The 16596-nt window shown below is 35.9% G+C and overlaps 2 protein-coding genes across 2 annotated transcripts; one reads left to right on the forward strand and one right to left on the reverse strand.

Moving 5' to 3' along the window:
* Positions 1 to 1717: 1717 nt before the first annotated feature.
* On the forward strand, positions 1718 to 10767 carry LOC125844392 (KH domain-containing protein At1g09660/At1g09670). The gene is made up of 8 exons (XM_049523708.1): positions 1718 to 1918; positions 1997 to 2114; positions 3002 to 3087; positions 5334 to 5476; positions 9364 to 9498; positions 9588 to 9704; positions 10024 to 10167; positions 10265 to 10767. The coding sequence occupies exons 2-8, from the start codon at positions 2011 to 2013 to the stop codon at positions 10421 to 10423; spliced, it is 888 nt and encodes a 295-aa protein (XP_049379665.1). The 5' UTR covers positions 1718 to 1918; positions 1997 to 2010; the 3' UTR covers positions 10424 to 10767.
* LOC125844440 (uncharacterized) lies at positions 10575 to 15118 on the reverse strand. Its single transcript, XM_049523759.1, has 3 exons — positions 14919 to 15118; positions 12679 to 12954; positions 10575 to 11363 (listed from the first exon to the last, which is right to left on the reverse strand). Exons 1-2 carry the CDS (start codon positions 14992 to 14994, stop codon positions 12713 to 12715), a joined length of 318 nt encoding a protein of 105 aa, XP_049379716.1. The 5' UTR covers positions 14995 to 15118; the 3' UTR covers positions 10575 to 11363; positions 12679 to 12712.
* Between the last annotated feature and the right edge of the window lie 1478 nt (positions 15119 to 16596).

Below are 16596 nucleotides of genomic sequence, written 5' to 3' on the forward strand. Positions count from 1 at the left end.
CTATCAACTAATTTTATCTTGGATTGTATTTATTAATGAAATAAAAGTGATTCTACTGATTTTTGGATAGCTATTGCATAATTATAAATAGTAACGTGTCCACGTGGGCACATATATATATTTAAAATACACTATTAAATAGTGCATGGGTAAAAGGTCCTCCATAAGTTTGGTATCGTAACAACAATTTTGGCCAAAATTGGAGTATTTTTCAGTCCCTTTTCTCTTTTATTTTTAATTGCATGTTTGATTTCCATCACAAAATTCATTTTGATAGTTATAAATAAAATACTTACGTCTTAATAGATGCATTAAAGATAATTCAGTGATATTAAGTAAAAAAAACGTTAGTTGTTTGAAGAATTAATAATTTTTAAATTGTGTAAAATTATATTTATCATTTATTCTTCTTCTTCTTCTTTTTTCGTAATTATGTGTTCTTTGTCACATAAATTATTAGAAAAGAATGAAATAGACAACTCAGGATTCACAAAAGTTTTTTTTTTAAAAGGAAATAACATATTTTAGATAAATTTCTGTTTTATGTGTCTGTATTTTTTTCTTCTACTAGTTCATTTTATGAGCCTGGTGCACGGAAGTTTTTCTATTTGTGGAAAAATTTATACATCATATATAATGAAAGAAATATTTATTTATATTTGATAAAATGATGTTTTTTCAATTAAAGAATTGAATTTCTTGCTATCAGTGCAATTCATTATAAAGCTCTTTGAGTTATTTATTCCCTCGTAATTCTTTACGAGTCTCAAGACTCCTTGATCATCAGAAAGTAGTAGTTTTTTATCCTTCTCGATAGGAATGTCCCTCTAAACAAAGATATTATCAGCTTACGGGTCGACTATTAAAAAAAAAGAAATTTCATACACTCGATCGAGTCGCTTATAGAATGCCAACAACTATTTTTCACTTAATAAATGAAGGAGAGAGGGAAGCAAAACTTAGCGGATTCGACATCGATCAGTTGAGATTCCCGCGTAGTAGCAAACTAGGTTTTCAAAAATATTGCTTCAAATTATTATTTTTTTATTTATTTTTTCACATTGGTCAAACCAATGATACTCTTCTCAAAGTAATAAAGAAAGTCTTAATTCTAGTCTAGATAAAAACATTATGTGAATGGAGGAAAATTATGTGCTGATGCAATCGTCTAAAGAGTTTCAATAGGTCAAAAAATTATTGCCGTTAATTTTTTCTATTGCAATTTTTTGGAGGGTAATTTTCTACTACAACTAGCCCGAAGAAAGAAGGTTTTCAAGGGGTAGATTTTCATGCTATCTTTTATATGAGTCTCTCTCCTCGAGCAAAAAGAAATACAATATCGACTGTGATCATATGCTGAACGTAAATTAAACTAAATGCAAATTCAAAAAATTTATGCTTCAACATGAACGGAACAAAAGTAGTTATTTGACACATTAAAAATAAGACAGATTTAAAAGAAAGGAAGAATATATGATTTAATAATATGATAACGATAATATTGAAGAAAAAAATAACAAATATCAACTTTGTGTATACATCGGAGTTTAGTATTCCACAAAATAAATAAATTATCAAAGGGATGTGCTATAGTTAAACATTCCGGTCAAATTCATTTGTTTCAAAATTAGTTTGAATGTATCTTTAATTAAATGCTTACTATTAATTGAAGATTTTGTGATATTATAAAATTTTATGTAGATAAAAAGAACAAATATATGTGATGGTGAAAAAAGGTCTACTCCATTGGTACACCCTTTTGTGAGTAGCAGCCATAGTATTTATAGGGAGTTTTCCCACTAATCAGTCTCTTTCTCCCCCCCACAACAACAACTCAAGGTCCAATAAGGGGGGAAGCAGACTGAAGTCTCTCTTCCCCACCTTCCCCTTTTTGCCTTGCCATCAACAGCTGTTCACAGTAAGACCCCCTTTTGTATCTTTGTATGTATAACAGACATCATCAAAGTTTGTTTCTTGACTAAAGATTTTATTGTAGAATTGGTTTCTTAGATGAATTTGGAGAATAGAATACCCCATGGGAGTTACTTCCAGTACTCTCCAACTCGAATCCATGGTCCACTTCAGAGGTCATCTTCTCTTACAGATCGTGAAAGGTCAAATCTTGATTCTTGTTTTCAATCAGTTTTCGTTAGTTACTGCTTTCTTGGAATGTTGGGTCTGGATCTGTTTTGTTGGTTTCTTGGTTTTCTTGGTTGTCTTTTTCTGTTAATTGTCTCTATAGGCATCTTGAGTCAACAAAACCTTGATAATATCGTCTATATGATTGTTGAATATTGGTTTCTAGTTGTTCTTACATGTGGTGACACTTTAGGATCCTTTTCTGTGGTGCAAGATCCAAGATTTTAAGGCAGTGGGTGCAGGGTGCCACTGAACCCACAAATATTTTAATAATTGGTTCAAACTTTATGTGAATATACAATTGTAATTTACTTCAAGATCAAAGCAGTGGTTGTGCCTGCATCTACTACCTGCAACACACATCAGGCCTTAACCAGGTGGATCCAAATATATTACTGTGCCACTTTCCCTATACTCTATTAGACTCTAGGCTTGGCTGATCACTTGACTCAGGTTCTTTTTGTTGTTGACTCAAGGTTTTCTTGGTTGTGTCATGAAAATCGGGTTGAGTAGTTGAGTTTTCTCAATTGAATAGGACATTCTGATGATAACTACTCTTTATTTGATTTAAGTTTATTCAAGTTCTCATTTACCAAGGAAAATTTCTCGGTGTCAAGCTGATTTTCTCAGTAACCTCATGTACAAGGTCAAGTAATGTTTGCCGTAAGATTGTTGTATGTTTAACCACAAGTTAAGTCCATCTTTGCTGCCCGATTAGCATCTACATTGGACTCTTTATTTCAAGCGGTCAATTTTTATAAATAATTGAAATAGAGTATACCCTATTACCATTACTTTCTGTGTCAATTCTAGATACATCTCTCCTTATTAATATGTGATTTGGCTGATTGCGAAATGACAGATATTTGGCAGAGTTATTGGGGGAGAGGCAAAAATTGGGGCCATTCATGCAGATACTTCCTATATGCAGTAGACTTCTAAACCAAGGTAGTAAATTATAACCACAAGAACTTTTTATAGTAGTTCTGGATATCTTATGTTGGAGCAGAAGTTTCTTTCTTCTGTTGAAAGCTTTTAAAATGTTTTATCCAACAAATTGTTGAATTGTTTGATGACGATAGCCTGAATAGTTCATGTAAAATAAAAGAGGTAAAAGATTGCATAGTTCGAACACCAGTCGCGGGCGGGCTTATCCTGTGTACGAAGTGCTTCTGGCTGGTGCAGGTGAGTGGCGATTGGGCATATACTGTTTGCAAATATTTCCATGCCGTTTCTGCAAAGAGGCAGTTTCCACCTTTGAACATGTATCTACAAGTTACGAGAGGAGCAACTCTACCGTTGCGCCAAGGCTTGCTCTCATAGTCAGAACACTCTTGGAAAATTTGACGTGTTGCTACACAAGATTCCAAGTGAGTAGAGGGTCTTAAGAGTTATTATTTCTTTTTTCCGTTCCCCACTTCTCCACCGACCAGCATGAAGAAGAAATATATATAACCCCAAAAAGTCAAAGTAACAGTCTCTGTTACACCTTTCTTCAGTCTCACCTAGATATAAGTTTAACTTCCAGCAATTGCATGTTCAGCTGCTACACATCACAGTCGATGTTCCTTTTTTGTACACACATGCTTAATAGCCCATATGGAGAAGGATTTACGGTCGAAGTATATAAAGTTTTAATAATATAATAGCACAGATTGCACTCTTTCGTGCTTTCTGATCTCTCAAATGTAAAGAGCACGTAATTCAAGTACTTTGGAGTTGAATAATTTGATGACAAAGATGGAAACATTTGTTGTTTCTGGAATGGGTTTTTTTTGTCAACAACCAATAATCTCAAAACAATATATGGTGAAGAAAGTTCTCCTGATATGCTTAAATTGTTGACTTTAATGGTAGAATCATTAATAGATGTTATTTTGTTAAGTTTAGTGTCTTTTATTGTCTTGATCAGACTGTCTTATGCTACTACTCTGATAAAATTGAGTTTTCTTTTGAATGTTTAAATATCAGCAAACATAAGAGTTCCCACATATTTGTTTTGTGGTCCGTAATCTTACCCCGTTACACATGACGCCTTATTGGATGTCCAATTATTCTGACTGCATCATAGCCAGAAATCAGTCATTAATGGAAAATTTTAAGTGGCATAATTTTTTGTGATAAAGTGCAAGTCGGAGGTTTTTAAGCCTATGATTGGGCGGTGGAATCTTAGTAGGCTAGGAACAATTTACTTATCAAGAGGAAAAAAAGAAGAAGCTAAGGGCTGATTTGTATTAATTTGGAGTTTTTGATTTGTATGGAAACAAAACAAATAATCATGAATTATTGGTGCTACAATAATACTTTACAAAGAGGGAGAAGACTGAGACATAAATAAAGGATATACTGTTCTGGGAGTCCTTTGTAATCTCCGGGTACACTGCTCTAAGTTTAGTATTTATTAATTATTATGCACTAAATAAGCTAGAAAAGCTTCACCAAAGAGAATCAGAGTGTCCAAATCTATTGAATTCAAAGAATCCGTCAATTTTTGTTTACTTTTCTTATTTCCTATTGTTTAGAGGTTTTAATATAGGAATATAAGGCAACTTCTATTGGTTGATTTCTGAGACCGGGAGGATTCTAAAATCAAAACTAAGATGCGGTTACTATCATCTAATTAACTAAAGAATCAGTAAGTGGAATGGGACATAATTATTTACCAAATGCTAAGTTACCAAACAGAAGTCTCTAAGTAGCTTTTCTGGATGCAACATCAGTAAGTGTAGAAATTCAAATCTACAAATCATAGAATTTGGTTCAAAGCCTGACCTGGACAAGTGTCTGATTTCCACTTTCTTCCACTTGTCTTCGGCATCATTATATAGTCCTGGAATACTGAACTTTTTGCATCAATACAAAGTTTGATGTCGAATTTGACCCTGTAGCTTAATAGTTTGCTCTCTAACTCGTGCATTTAACTGTGGATGAAGCTTGGAACGGTAGTTCTAGGGAAAGTGATCCATTTGGGTTCTCTTTGCATGTTATTTTTTCAAACTTAAAATATGGGTAACATTATTATGTGTTCAAAAGGGATGAAGGTGAATTTGGTTAAAATGAAGCTAAAATGGTGTCTTATGGATTGCTTGGTGAATCCACCACTGACAGTCTTTGCTGAAATCTTGTGAAAGGTAAATTGAGGGAAGCATTCAATTTAGTGACTGAATAAGGTTTTGGGTTTCTTACTTCTGCAGAAATCATGCGAGCAACAGCTTTGTTGTCAAATCAGTTCGTGGATCAGGAAAGGATGGGACAAGAGAGTCCACATAGGTCAGTCAGTCAACATATGAATGGAGGTCAGATAAATATGGGGGCATGGAGTGCAATGCAAACTGAGGTATGATAAGCTTCTATACTTCATGGAGGTTAGCTTAGGCATGTATGGCTGTTATGGGTCATACTTTGGAATGTAATTATGTCACGACTGTTGTTCTTAATGTGGTCATACTCTTTCAGACTTGTTCTTATCACGTAACGAGTATTAACTAAAGTTATTAGTATAACATTGTTGATTTCAGTAAATTGATTGTTCCTGATTCTCAAACTATGCATTTTTATAGGAGTTAACTATTTTTTTTGGTGACTAACTGATTGTATTACCAAAGTAGCAAAGAAGTACAGAAGTCTCACAGTGTTGGACAACAAGCCCCCAAGCACTGATGGCAAAATAATCTAAATACATCAAGAGATCTGCATTAACTGTCTAACGTAGCCTATGAATAATTGTTGAGTATAGCCAGCCTACTATTCAATCTGAGGAATAGAGAGCCCCTCAATGGATTGCTTGAACAGCCATTCTTACTAACGCATCAGGTCCTCTACTCTTCTGCAGAAATGACCTCATGTTTTTTTTGAAAATGGTAATGGTGTATTCTTCAGCATTAAGGAGATGCTGGTGACCTGCAAACAGAGGGGAGCAAAAGAAGAGAAAAATAAAATAAAATAAATATTTACAAGGGACCTCATGTTTATTTCATGCTGTACCAATTATAGACAGCATGCTAAATCCAATCTGTATAGGATAGCTTGCACTGACTTGCCACTAGCATGTCTAACAGCCTACATCACTTCTTCATGCCAATCCAGAGATACCCTTTGAATGGCCAGCCATGAGAGCAGCCTATCCCAAACGGCAGCTGAGTACTGGCACTTGAAGAACAAATTGTCCAGGCTCTCATCAGTGTCGGTGCAAAGAAGGTAGGGCATGTCAGGTAGAATACTCTATTTGGCCTATATTTAGGTAGGAGTCTTCTCCAAACAGCCATCTAGGTGCCCCATGGTTGTTGGATAGTAACTTCATCCCCTTCACTATAGTGTAGTGTCCCCCCTCAGCTTATAATGGACAGTTTCTGTGCTGAATTTAGTCATAGCAGCAACATCCTGCTCCTCATAGCCAGCTGCTTCCATAGTTCTTTTGGCATTGAGGATCTTTTTGATCATCCATGAGGCTTGGTTATCATGAACATTCCATGTACTGTCTCCTTCAATGAAGTAGGTATGGAACCATTGGATCCATAACCTGTCCTTATTCAAACACTGAGTGCTTACAAATGGCAGCTCTATTCCAATCAATCATATCTAAAAAATCAAAACCACCCGCTGTCTTTGGGATACATAACTTTTCCCAAGCTATCAAAGCCTTTTTGAGGGCTCAGCACCCCCAGCCCATGGGAATCCTTACACAAGGACTCTGCAAAGTGAATCATTTTCTTGGGCAGAATAAAAACTTGTAACCAAAAGTTTTGGACAGAGAACAAGACAGATTTGATTAATTGTACCTTACCAGCATAGGATAGGAATCTAGAGGCACAAGGCTTAGTTTTGTCCATCATCTTATCTATAAGGGGCTTGTACTGAGTCACTGAGGTTTTCTTTTAGGTGAGGCCGTGAGGGGTATACCTTGGTACTTGAAAGAAGAGCACCTTTTGTAAATCCCAGAAGCTGTAGTATAGCTGCTTGGTCAGCCACATTTACACCTCCAAAATAAATGAAGCTCTTCTCAGTTCGCAAGACCAGAAGCACTAGAGAAGGCAGTAATACAGTCACATAGAGACAGATTTAAGGTCACCCCTGCAAAAAAGCAACAAGTTATCTGCAAACCCAAGGTATGCACAATTTCTCACACTTGGGATGAAAATTAAAATCAGGTTGCTTCTTCAAGGTTTTCAGCCGTCTATTCAAGTATTCCATGGGTAATACAAAAAGGAATGCGGACAAGGGGTCTCCGTGCCTTAGACCCTTCTTGGCATGGGAAGGGGTGCCACTAATAAGTGTAAAATGTGAAGCTGTGGTAACACGGGTCATAATCCAGCTTATGAGCTGTGTGGGAAAGCTCAAAGCCTTGAGAACTTGTTGTGGGAAGGTCCATTCAATGGATTCTTAAGCTTTCTTCATGTCAATCTTCAGCATACACCTAGTTAGATCTTTTTCCTCCCATACCATTTAATGAGGTCACGGCACATAATAATGTTATCAGTAATCACACTACCACTCTACCAGGGATAAAATTGCATCCACCAATCCATCCATCACCTTCTGCATCCTGTGGGTCAGTATCTTTGAGATAAGTTTGTATAAGATAGTACAACATGATATTGGCCTGTACTCAGTGATCTTAGTTGGGTTCTGCACCTTGGGAATCAGTGTTACTGTAGTAGGCTTGAACATTGATCCAGTAGAGAAGAATCCCAAGACTGCATAAGTGAACTCTCCAATAACANCCCCCCCCCCCCCCCCCCCCCCCTCTTTTGAAAAAGCATGCATTGTAGAACATCACAACCAGGAGCTTTTGAGTCCTTGTCCCTTGTTTGGACAAAACAACTCCCACAGCTTCATTGGTCTTTTGCTGGCTTGGCAAAATCTGAACTGCACTAGGCGAAGCAATCTTTCTTGAGCTCGCCGAGCTACTAGGTCCTCCCACTACAACAGGCATATTAATATGAAGATGGATTCAACAAATCGTGGAGGCCAAGCTTCAGTGACAGAGCTTCCTTGGTCCGGTACTCCAGTGGAACCTTACCATTCCCTTTTCCTATGGGTCCTTTCGCACTGTTGCCTCCTTCCCAAGCCTGCATGTTCTTCCCAGGTCCAAGATCGTTAGGTTGCCCTTTGCGTGGCCGTCCTCTGGGCATTTCTGGCCAAGGTGCTCATGTGCTCCGAGAGATTTTTCTTAGTACTTTAGTTGCTCTATCTTTTAGCATACCTTTAATTTTAGATATCAATTGGAAGTGAATTACCTTATGTGCTTCCTTGGAAACCAGGTCCACAACACACACTATTAGAGCATTATAATTGACGTTTCTCCTTTACAGTAAATGTGGAAATCCAAGCACTATAATTGATGTTTCTCCTGTAAGGGAGCAGTTGTAATACTAAATGTGGATAATCCTACATACTTATACCCTTGTGCAAGTTTATGTCTTGAATCACAAGAGTTAACTTCCTCAAGATTCTATGTGAATTCTAATTTGTGTATTTGTAGCTCAATAAATATGTGTTTGAGAAACCATATTTTGTAGCTTACTTTTAAGAATTATTCTAAGTTTGTATCATTGTCCTGTTACTCCTTTTGACAATTACTTAGCTAGATAAAATGCTTCTGTATTCAGGAGGATTGACTTTCTAAAGCTCAGGAATTATTGTGCTCAATTTTGTAGTTTCAATAATCTATGTAGCTTGAGCCTTAGAACACTATGCTTGTTCGCAAATGTTAAAAAGAAATGTAAGTACAGCAGGTGGAATTTTCATGCATCATTATCAATAATAGTAGCTTTGTAGAGGATGGTATTGCCAACTCTGTTCAGAGTTTCAGCATTCAAATTTACTGTTTTGACCTGTGATTTTATTCTTATATGCCATATAATAAAATTCTCAGATGTTATTAAGGACTTCTTGCTCTTCCCAGAAATGTAATCTATCCTTGCCACGTGGATTACTTTAATGAAAATGTAACCCGCATTTTTCCTCGCACTTGTTGCTTCCTTGTCAAAGCACAAAGCATAACCTAGTTAGATAAATAGAAAGAAAAAAAAGCTTAGCACTTTTTGTGGTGTTAGTCTTAGTCAGGTATTGTAGGAGTTGTTACTCCTACTCCGCATTACAGGTATTGTAAGTAGCTTTTGATAATATATTTGTTGACTCCATCTTCATACCTTGAAGGAGTTTGAATAACTGCTCGCGGACATTGCTGGAGGATTTACCCCTTGATGTTTTTACTTACTACAGGAAAATAGATTTCTCCAGAAAATGGCGCCATTTCAACCTTCCCCTCTGGATTGGCATGTTGTGCCGGGAACTGCAACCACTCCTGTTGTGAAGAGAGTCATAAGACTGGATGTTCCTGTGGAGAATTTCCCGAATGTATGTGAACCTTATGAGGGTGGTGTTTCATGTTCCTCTTTTTCTTCCTAAATTTTGAAACAGATCTTGACCAAGTTAAAACCATGCAGTATAATTTTGTCGGTCGAATTTTGGGACCACGTGGGAATTCCCTAAAGAGAGTTGAAGCCATTACAGAGTGTAGAGTCTACATCAGAGGACAGGGCTCAGTCAAGGACTCTATCAAGGTATTAGGCCCTTTTATTCTTCTCACTCAATGTTTGTTGTAAGAGCAAGCTTGAATAAACTTAGATTTACTATGACTTGCTTCATGAGGGCCTATAAGAGAAGTGTTTTCTGTCACACACACATACATCTTTTGTTTTTGTCTGAAAATGACAACTCCGAAATGGTTTGTCAAAATAATGCTTAATTCTTAAAGTGGATTTTTTGAGTTTTGGTTGACAAACTTACCTGGTACTTGTGTTGGTGGAGGTAACAAGTAGCTTAAACTTATAATTTAGTTTTAAATTGCTTTTTTGCATTGTTATTTTTTCCCTCCTGTAGGAAGAGAAATTGAAAGATAAACCTGGGTATGAGCACCTCAAAGAGCCACTACATCTCCTGGTGGAGGCTGAATTTCCGGAAGACATCATTGACGCCCGCATTGATCATGCAGTGTCGATCCTAGAGAACCTGTTAAAGCCTGTGGTACGAGTTAAAACGATATAGTTGCCATTTGCCATCATTTGCTTCCAACTTTTATCTAGCCCTTTGACTCTTTTCTCCCTCGTTTTTCCTGTATCAGGATGAATCTGTGGATGTTTATAAGAAGCAACAATTAAGAGAATTGGCCATGCTAAATGGCACACTAAGGGAAGAAAGCCCAAGCATGAGTCCCCGAATGAGCCCTAGCATGTCTCCATTTAGTAATACAGGAATGAAACGAGCAAAGACGGGAAGATGACAACTAATTACTGAAATGCTGCTTGTCTAGTGATCGACACAGATGATAGCTTGTCTGCCCGATTAGGAAGACTTCCCAAGTTTGCTTCTGGCACAGAATGCAGGAATCCTTCAGACAGATTCTTTAGATATAGGCGTAATGTTTATTATTTCTTTTTCTGTAACCATCTTTCCTAGAGGTATTGACCTGTAGTCTTAATCTAGGTTTAGTGGTCAATGTGTTAAATCAATCAGAATAATCTGTTTCTTATTCGATACTTGTGAGATTCATGTATTATTTTAATTATTGCAGGTCAACTGCTTCAACTTCTGAATAAATATATTGAGAACAGAAGTTTGACAAGATATGCTGAATATTTTGCTTTAAATTATACCAATACTTCAGTTCCTTGCTTTAGGGTCACTGATGTTAGTTCAACTTTAACCTGCAGTCTTGTTTGTTCAATGGCTTGTCCTTCCGTTGTGAAAAATAGTAAAATTTTCATTGATGAAATGTGACTTCATATTTAGAGGATACAACATTTAACACATACAAAAAACAAAATATATTTAAGGCCTAGTGATACATCAGAGGGTGCAAAAGCAAATTTGCACAACTTGAAGTACAGTTTAGCTCATTTGAGCTTTGATTAAAATTATTCCTCAATTTTAAAGCAATCTAACAAGCTGCAAACACCTACTACACAACTATTACAGAGTGAAATTGTGACGGATGAATTACAATCCTCATTTTGGAGGGTGACGTTTGGCAATATCTGTTATCCATCGATCGCTGTACCCAAAAAACAGAATGCATGATAGTTTTGGTTCTGCTAACACTGATACATATTTCTACAAATTGTGGAATGAAGATTTCTCTTGATTTATGTCAATATTCTGGAATCAATCCAACCCATTGTCATCATTGAATCAAGAATCTGGATTGAAGATATTACTTACATCTGCACACAACGAGATGATATCAGGTAAATAGTAAGTGGAAGCAAAAGTGAGATGCAATAAGCGAATAAGACTGATCGTTCCAAATAGTTGACAGCCTTTGCATATTATCACAGTTTGAGCAGATATTGAATACAAACAAATAACATATAGTCATTCAAAAAGAAATAGAAAAAGATACTTCCTCATCAGCATGACCACTTCATGTCCACACAGGCTGACACTCGAGCCTAAACAGTAACATGATAATATAATAGCCAAATTACAAAAGATTAAAAGAAACTACGTAGAATATACCACGTGCACATCAAACACTTGTCCAGGTCCTCCTGGGGAATAACCCCTAGGAGTCAAGACCAAATCAAAGCATACAGGGAACTATGTTACTGATATAGCATAATAACAGGGTGCATATAAGCTCATGGATATAAAATCTGATACAGGCACAGACCTTAACATTTGTAACGAAAACTATTAGAGCATATATGCCAGTCATTAAATTTACAGAGCACACATAAGCTAATAACTTATAAAATCTGATAAGTTCCACATTCCATAATCGTTTGCCAAGATAGACAACCTCAACACAGGATAACTGAAAATCTGGGTAAAAGAATTTAGTAAAGGAGAAACATAAAATTGTGTTGCAATTATATTTGGCAAAAGAAAGCAAGCCATATATCACTCATCTTGATACAATTTTGAGATTAGCTAAAGGGAACTACGTTACTGATAAAGCATAGCAACAATAAAGACTAGATAGCTTGATTGCCTGCAACTTGGTACAAAAAGGAAATAGAAGAAGACTGCAAAAAGATAAAGCATCCTACAGAAATTATGAATGAACTTACATGAAAACATGAGTAAAGACTACCCATTTAGCATATCTATACAGTAATAAACATTAGGAAGGTGCACAATGAGTAATATTTGCTCCTTCCTTCCCATTTTTTATATGACAGTTCGGCAGAGCAAATTGGCTGAAAGAGTTACTTTGCTCAGGTATGACATCAGTAATGCTAGATAAAAGCAATTCTCATATCATGCTGAAGTTTTTGTACAAGATTACTTCCGGAGACAGCAGAACTACACAGTTTAAAGTTTAAGCTACAATTTTTCCATGCAGTTGATCAGAGTTAGTAGTTTTGAACATTTTGAAACACTCAAAAAAACCCGAATGATCTTCTTAAATGGTAAGAAGGGTATGTGCTAACAACATTATGCTCATTCACCAAACAATAATTCCAAAATTCCATGTAAAAGCTAGGAGTAGAAAGCAGAGCAACATTTCCAAGAGAGTACAATAAGGAGCCTCACCTCAGTACATTGATTGTTAACATCTGACACAAATTTAATCCCGAAGACCCAGCTCAAGCTCAAGCTCATCATCTTCTTCGAACAACTTTAGCAGACGAGCATACTGCTCTTCACGCTTCTTCTTTTGCCAAAACTTGAAAAGGAAAAATGACAGAAGCACTACTGCCACAAGGGCAAGGCATACAATGAGTACAGTTGACCCAGTGTTACTGCTGGATGCAGCATGAGTATCAACTTTTGTTCCATTTTTTGGATTTAAAGAATCGTCTGAAAAGCCTGAAAGTAAAACACACACATATAAACAATCAAACCGACAAAACGGAAACAAATTCAAGTATACAGATGCTTGTCATAAAAATGTAGCCATAAACAGGTTTGATGGGTGCGTTCCTGGGTATCTTTGAACAAGGACAAAAGAACATAAAATGGTAGCAACACCTATGGGGAGCTAGATTTTCAAGCATATTGATTCCATGTCAAGGACGGACAAATTGTGGAACCCCTAGTTGAGCTCAAATCTTTTCCACAACAACACTGACTCTCCCTTTTATGTCCCAGAAACATAGAAGATGGTGCTAGAGTGAATGATGTGGTGAAGAGAATACAAATGATGAATATTAGACATATAGGAATGGATACTAAATTCACAAGAAGCAAACGATGGAACTGGGAGCAGTCAAGAGTCAAGGTAAGGGATGGACAAATAGAAGTGTCTAAGCCTTACTGGGGCTTACTCAATTAATGGAACCATGTCATGCCTGTAATGAAATCTTCTATTACTTCATCAAAAATAAATAAATAATGGAACCATGTCGGGGCAGTCATTACTAGTGGATGGAATGCACATTACAATATATAAGCTTGAGTGTGAAGAAATCAACAAAGACAGTGGTCTCTTTCTACAACGCCCAGCTGGGACACATTGATTAAAATTATGGTCTGCTGGCATAGTCAGAAAGCTTATCCTGCAGTGATCTCTCATGTAAACCGGTACGACTAGTTAATCATACTCATTTTCCTTGTAAATTTTGCAACTTCAACAACCTACTGGGAAGTGCTTCAGATTTTTCCTTTCCACAGATAGCCTTTTTATTGGTGAGTGCTTAGGTGACATTGTCAGCATATTTGGCAAATTGATTGGACTAATCCTCAAAAGTTTTTGATTGAGAGTGGAGGTCGTGATTAACTCTAGGCAGAAAGGTATAGCATATTGTTCTCACCTACTAGCAATCATTTACCAAAAGCCAAATTATTAACATGATATTTTCATTACCTTTTCAGGATCTTTTTCCATTCCTCAATTTCTCCTCCATTGTTTACAAATTTGAGGTATGCAAGCGGGATCAACTAACAACTATCTTCTTACAAACATAGTTTTCTCATTGTCCCATTTACGAGCTATAAGGGTATATTCCTAATTGGTTGATATTTGCATGTAGTTCTACCCAAAATAGTAAAGTATACTGCATACCCTTGGAAAATCAGAAATGGTAGAGACATAGCAAACACAAGGAAAAACCTATCTCGTTGGACAAAAGACGACGTTCAACTACCCACTAACCTACCACCCTAAGCTACCTCCTCAGGAAGCTGGGATGCGACATGTCTTGTCTAATCACCAACCCCAATACTTCTTCGACCTACCTCTACCTCTCATGAAGCTCACCACAGCCAACCTCTCACCTCCTCATTGGAGCATCTGCACCTCTTCACATGTCCAAACCACAGTAATTCATTTCACCACCAACCAAAAAAAAAAGAAAAAAGAATCTGAAGCTGTAATTGAGTTGTTGTAACATCAAGACAAGATCATCTTCATTTTCTTGAATTTGTCACAACACTCCATTTTTCTCAAAACTAGACAGAGACAAATGACAACCTTTTCACACACAACCCTTATCCTAAATACGACAGTAAAAGCAATAGTAAATTAGGAATTCATCTTAGCTTCCTATGTACGCAATCTTTATTCTTATTATGTTTTATTAAGTACAATTTTTTTTTGCACATTTTCAATTACAATTCTTGAAAAAGAAAGAGGGTTAATGATATCGAATTGAATCGAGATCGATAATTGACACTCTTATTTCCGAATTCCAAACTCATCATTCTTCCTTAAACACAAGGGATCTATGAGAAACATTTACTAGTACGAAATAACCCATTAAAACAATCATATAACAAAAACAGAATCGGAAAAAAAAGAAGGAAAATCAAGATCTGGGTGATTGCATGCAAACCTGTTATGAATTGATGAGAAAACGAAAGGAAGAAGAGAAGAAAGGAAATTGATCTCCCATTAGAGACCCCTCTCATCTCCCTGTTTTGCTTTTTTTCTCTATGCTTTCTTTCCTCTCTCGCTATCAAACACCTTTTCTTGTCTAATAGTATTATCGTCCGCTTTTTCTCTTCTGTTTTCTTCTTTCTTCTATTTTTCTGTTATCTAAGACAAATACTTTTGTCCTTTTTCTTGGTACAATATATTTACCGTTTGGACATAAATACTAGTAATACTCTTTTAAGAAATTGCAAATTAAATATTTTTGTTTTATTAAATTATCGTTATTAATGATATTTTGAAAATTCGAAAGAATCACAAGGGTATAGTTAAAAAAAAAAAGCAATTAATTTGCTCTTAAGAAATAATTTTAACATAGTGAACTAGTAAATAAAAGATCATGGACCATAAGTCGGGTGCTTAACAAAGTTATGATGTACGCATACATTACTTATATCTTTGAGTACGGCACGATTAGACTACCTTCTAACGTTTTAATTTAATTTTTGACCTAATATCTTCCTATCTAAAGTTGAGTCCTTAATTAATTGAAATTGTGTTATATTTTGTTTAATCACCTCCCTCAATTCTTTGTCGACCTATCTTTACCTTTCCTAACCCTTGCTAAAATCAACCTCTCACNCCCCCCCCCCCCGCCCCTCCTCACTGATACATACATCTTCACACCTCCTCTTCATATGTTTAAACTATATCAGTCTCACTTTCCTTATTATATCGATCACAAATACTATTTCCACCTATTGTAGTTACATTTAACTTTGTTCTTAATCATATTCCTTCTAATATGGCCACACACCTTCATCTTCTAAACATAAATATTTTTGATTCACACACTTTGCCTAATATAATAGTAACTTTGTATAACTTACTAACCCTTAAAAAAAAGACAATAATACATTATTCCTATAATTAAGATAATTTCGACTTAATGTAATCTAAACTTAAAAATAAAATTGGATAAAGTGTGCTATTTATCGGCAAAAATAATCTCAATTTTATACGTGGGATTTTTGTCGAAAATCTTGAAGGTCAGAAAAGGAGTAACTGCAGCAAACTTGGCATGCATGTCAAACGACTCGGTAACAATGGCGTGGTGGAGAACTGATAAAGGAAGGCCAATAATGGTACTAGCATTTTCAGTTTCGGATTTGAGAAGTACTTCTAACTATGTCTCCGGAGCTTGAACGGAATACCAGATCCGGGCACCGGCTAATATTTCTGGTTTATAGCTCCTTCAGGCAAATGGAATTCTTTTTCAGGTAATTTTTTTTTTTTGATAATTTTGCAATGTTCCAGTGAGAAAAAATAGAAGATAGAGGGTGTGTTTGGTATGAAGGAAAATGTTTTCCTCGAAAACAAGTTGATTTTTGACTTATTTTCTCATGTTTGGTTGGTGAGTAGAAAATATTTTCCGAAAAAGATTTTTAGTGTTTGATTTATGAATGATTTTTTTTTTTTGAGAAATATCTTTTATTTTTACCAGGGTAGAAAATAATTTTTGAAATTGAAAATATTTTTTAAAAACAAACTTAAATTTTTTTGGGGGTGGGGTGGGGGTGGGTTGAGGGTAGGGGTGAAAAATTGAAATTTTGAAGTTGAAAATATTTTTTAAAAACAAA

The sequence above is a fragment of the Solanum stenotomum genome, chromosome 1, assembly GCF_019186545.1.
Source record: "Solanum stenotomum isolate F172 chromosome 1, ASM1918654v1, whole genome shotgun sequence".
Classification (NCBI taxonomy): domain Eukaryota; kingdom Viridiplantae; phylum Streptophyta; class Magnoliopsida; order Solanales; family Solanaceae; genus Solanum; species Solanum stenotomum.

Coding starts and splice junctions, on each gene's coding strand:
- LOC125844392 (XM_049523708.1), top strand. CDS start 2,011: ATGAATTTGGAGAATAGAATACCCCATGGGAGTTACTTCCAGTACTCT. Junction 5,477..9,363: donor GGAGTGCAATGCAAACTGAG/GTATGATAAGCT, acceptor TACTTACTACAG/GAAAATAGATTTCTCCAGAA. Junction 9,705..10,023: donor CAGTCAAGGACTCTATCAAG/GTATTAGGCCCT, acceptor TCCCTCCTGTAG/GAAGAGAAATTGAAAGATAA.
- LOC125844440 (XM_049523759.1), bottom strand. CDS start 14,994: ATGAGAGGGGTCTCTAATGGGAGATCAATTTCCTTTCTTCTCTTCTTC. Junction 12,955..14,918: donor TTCTCATCAATTCATAACAG/GTTTGCATGCAA, acceptor TTTTACTTTCAG/GCTTTTCAGACGATTCTTTA.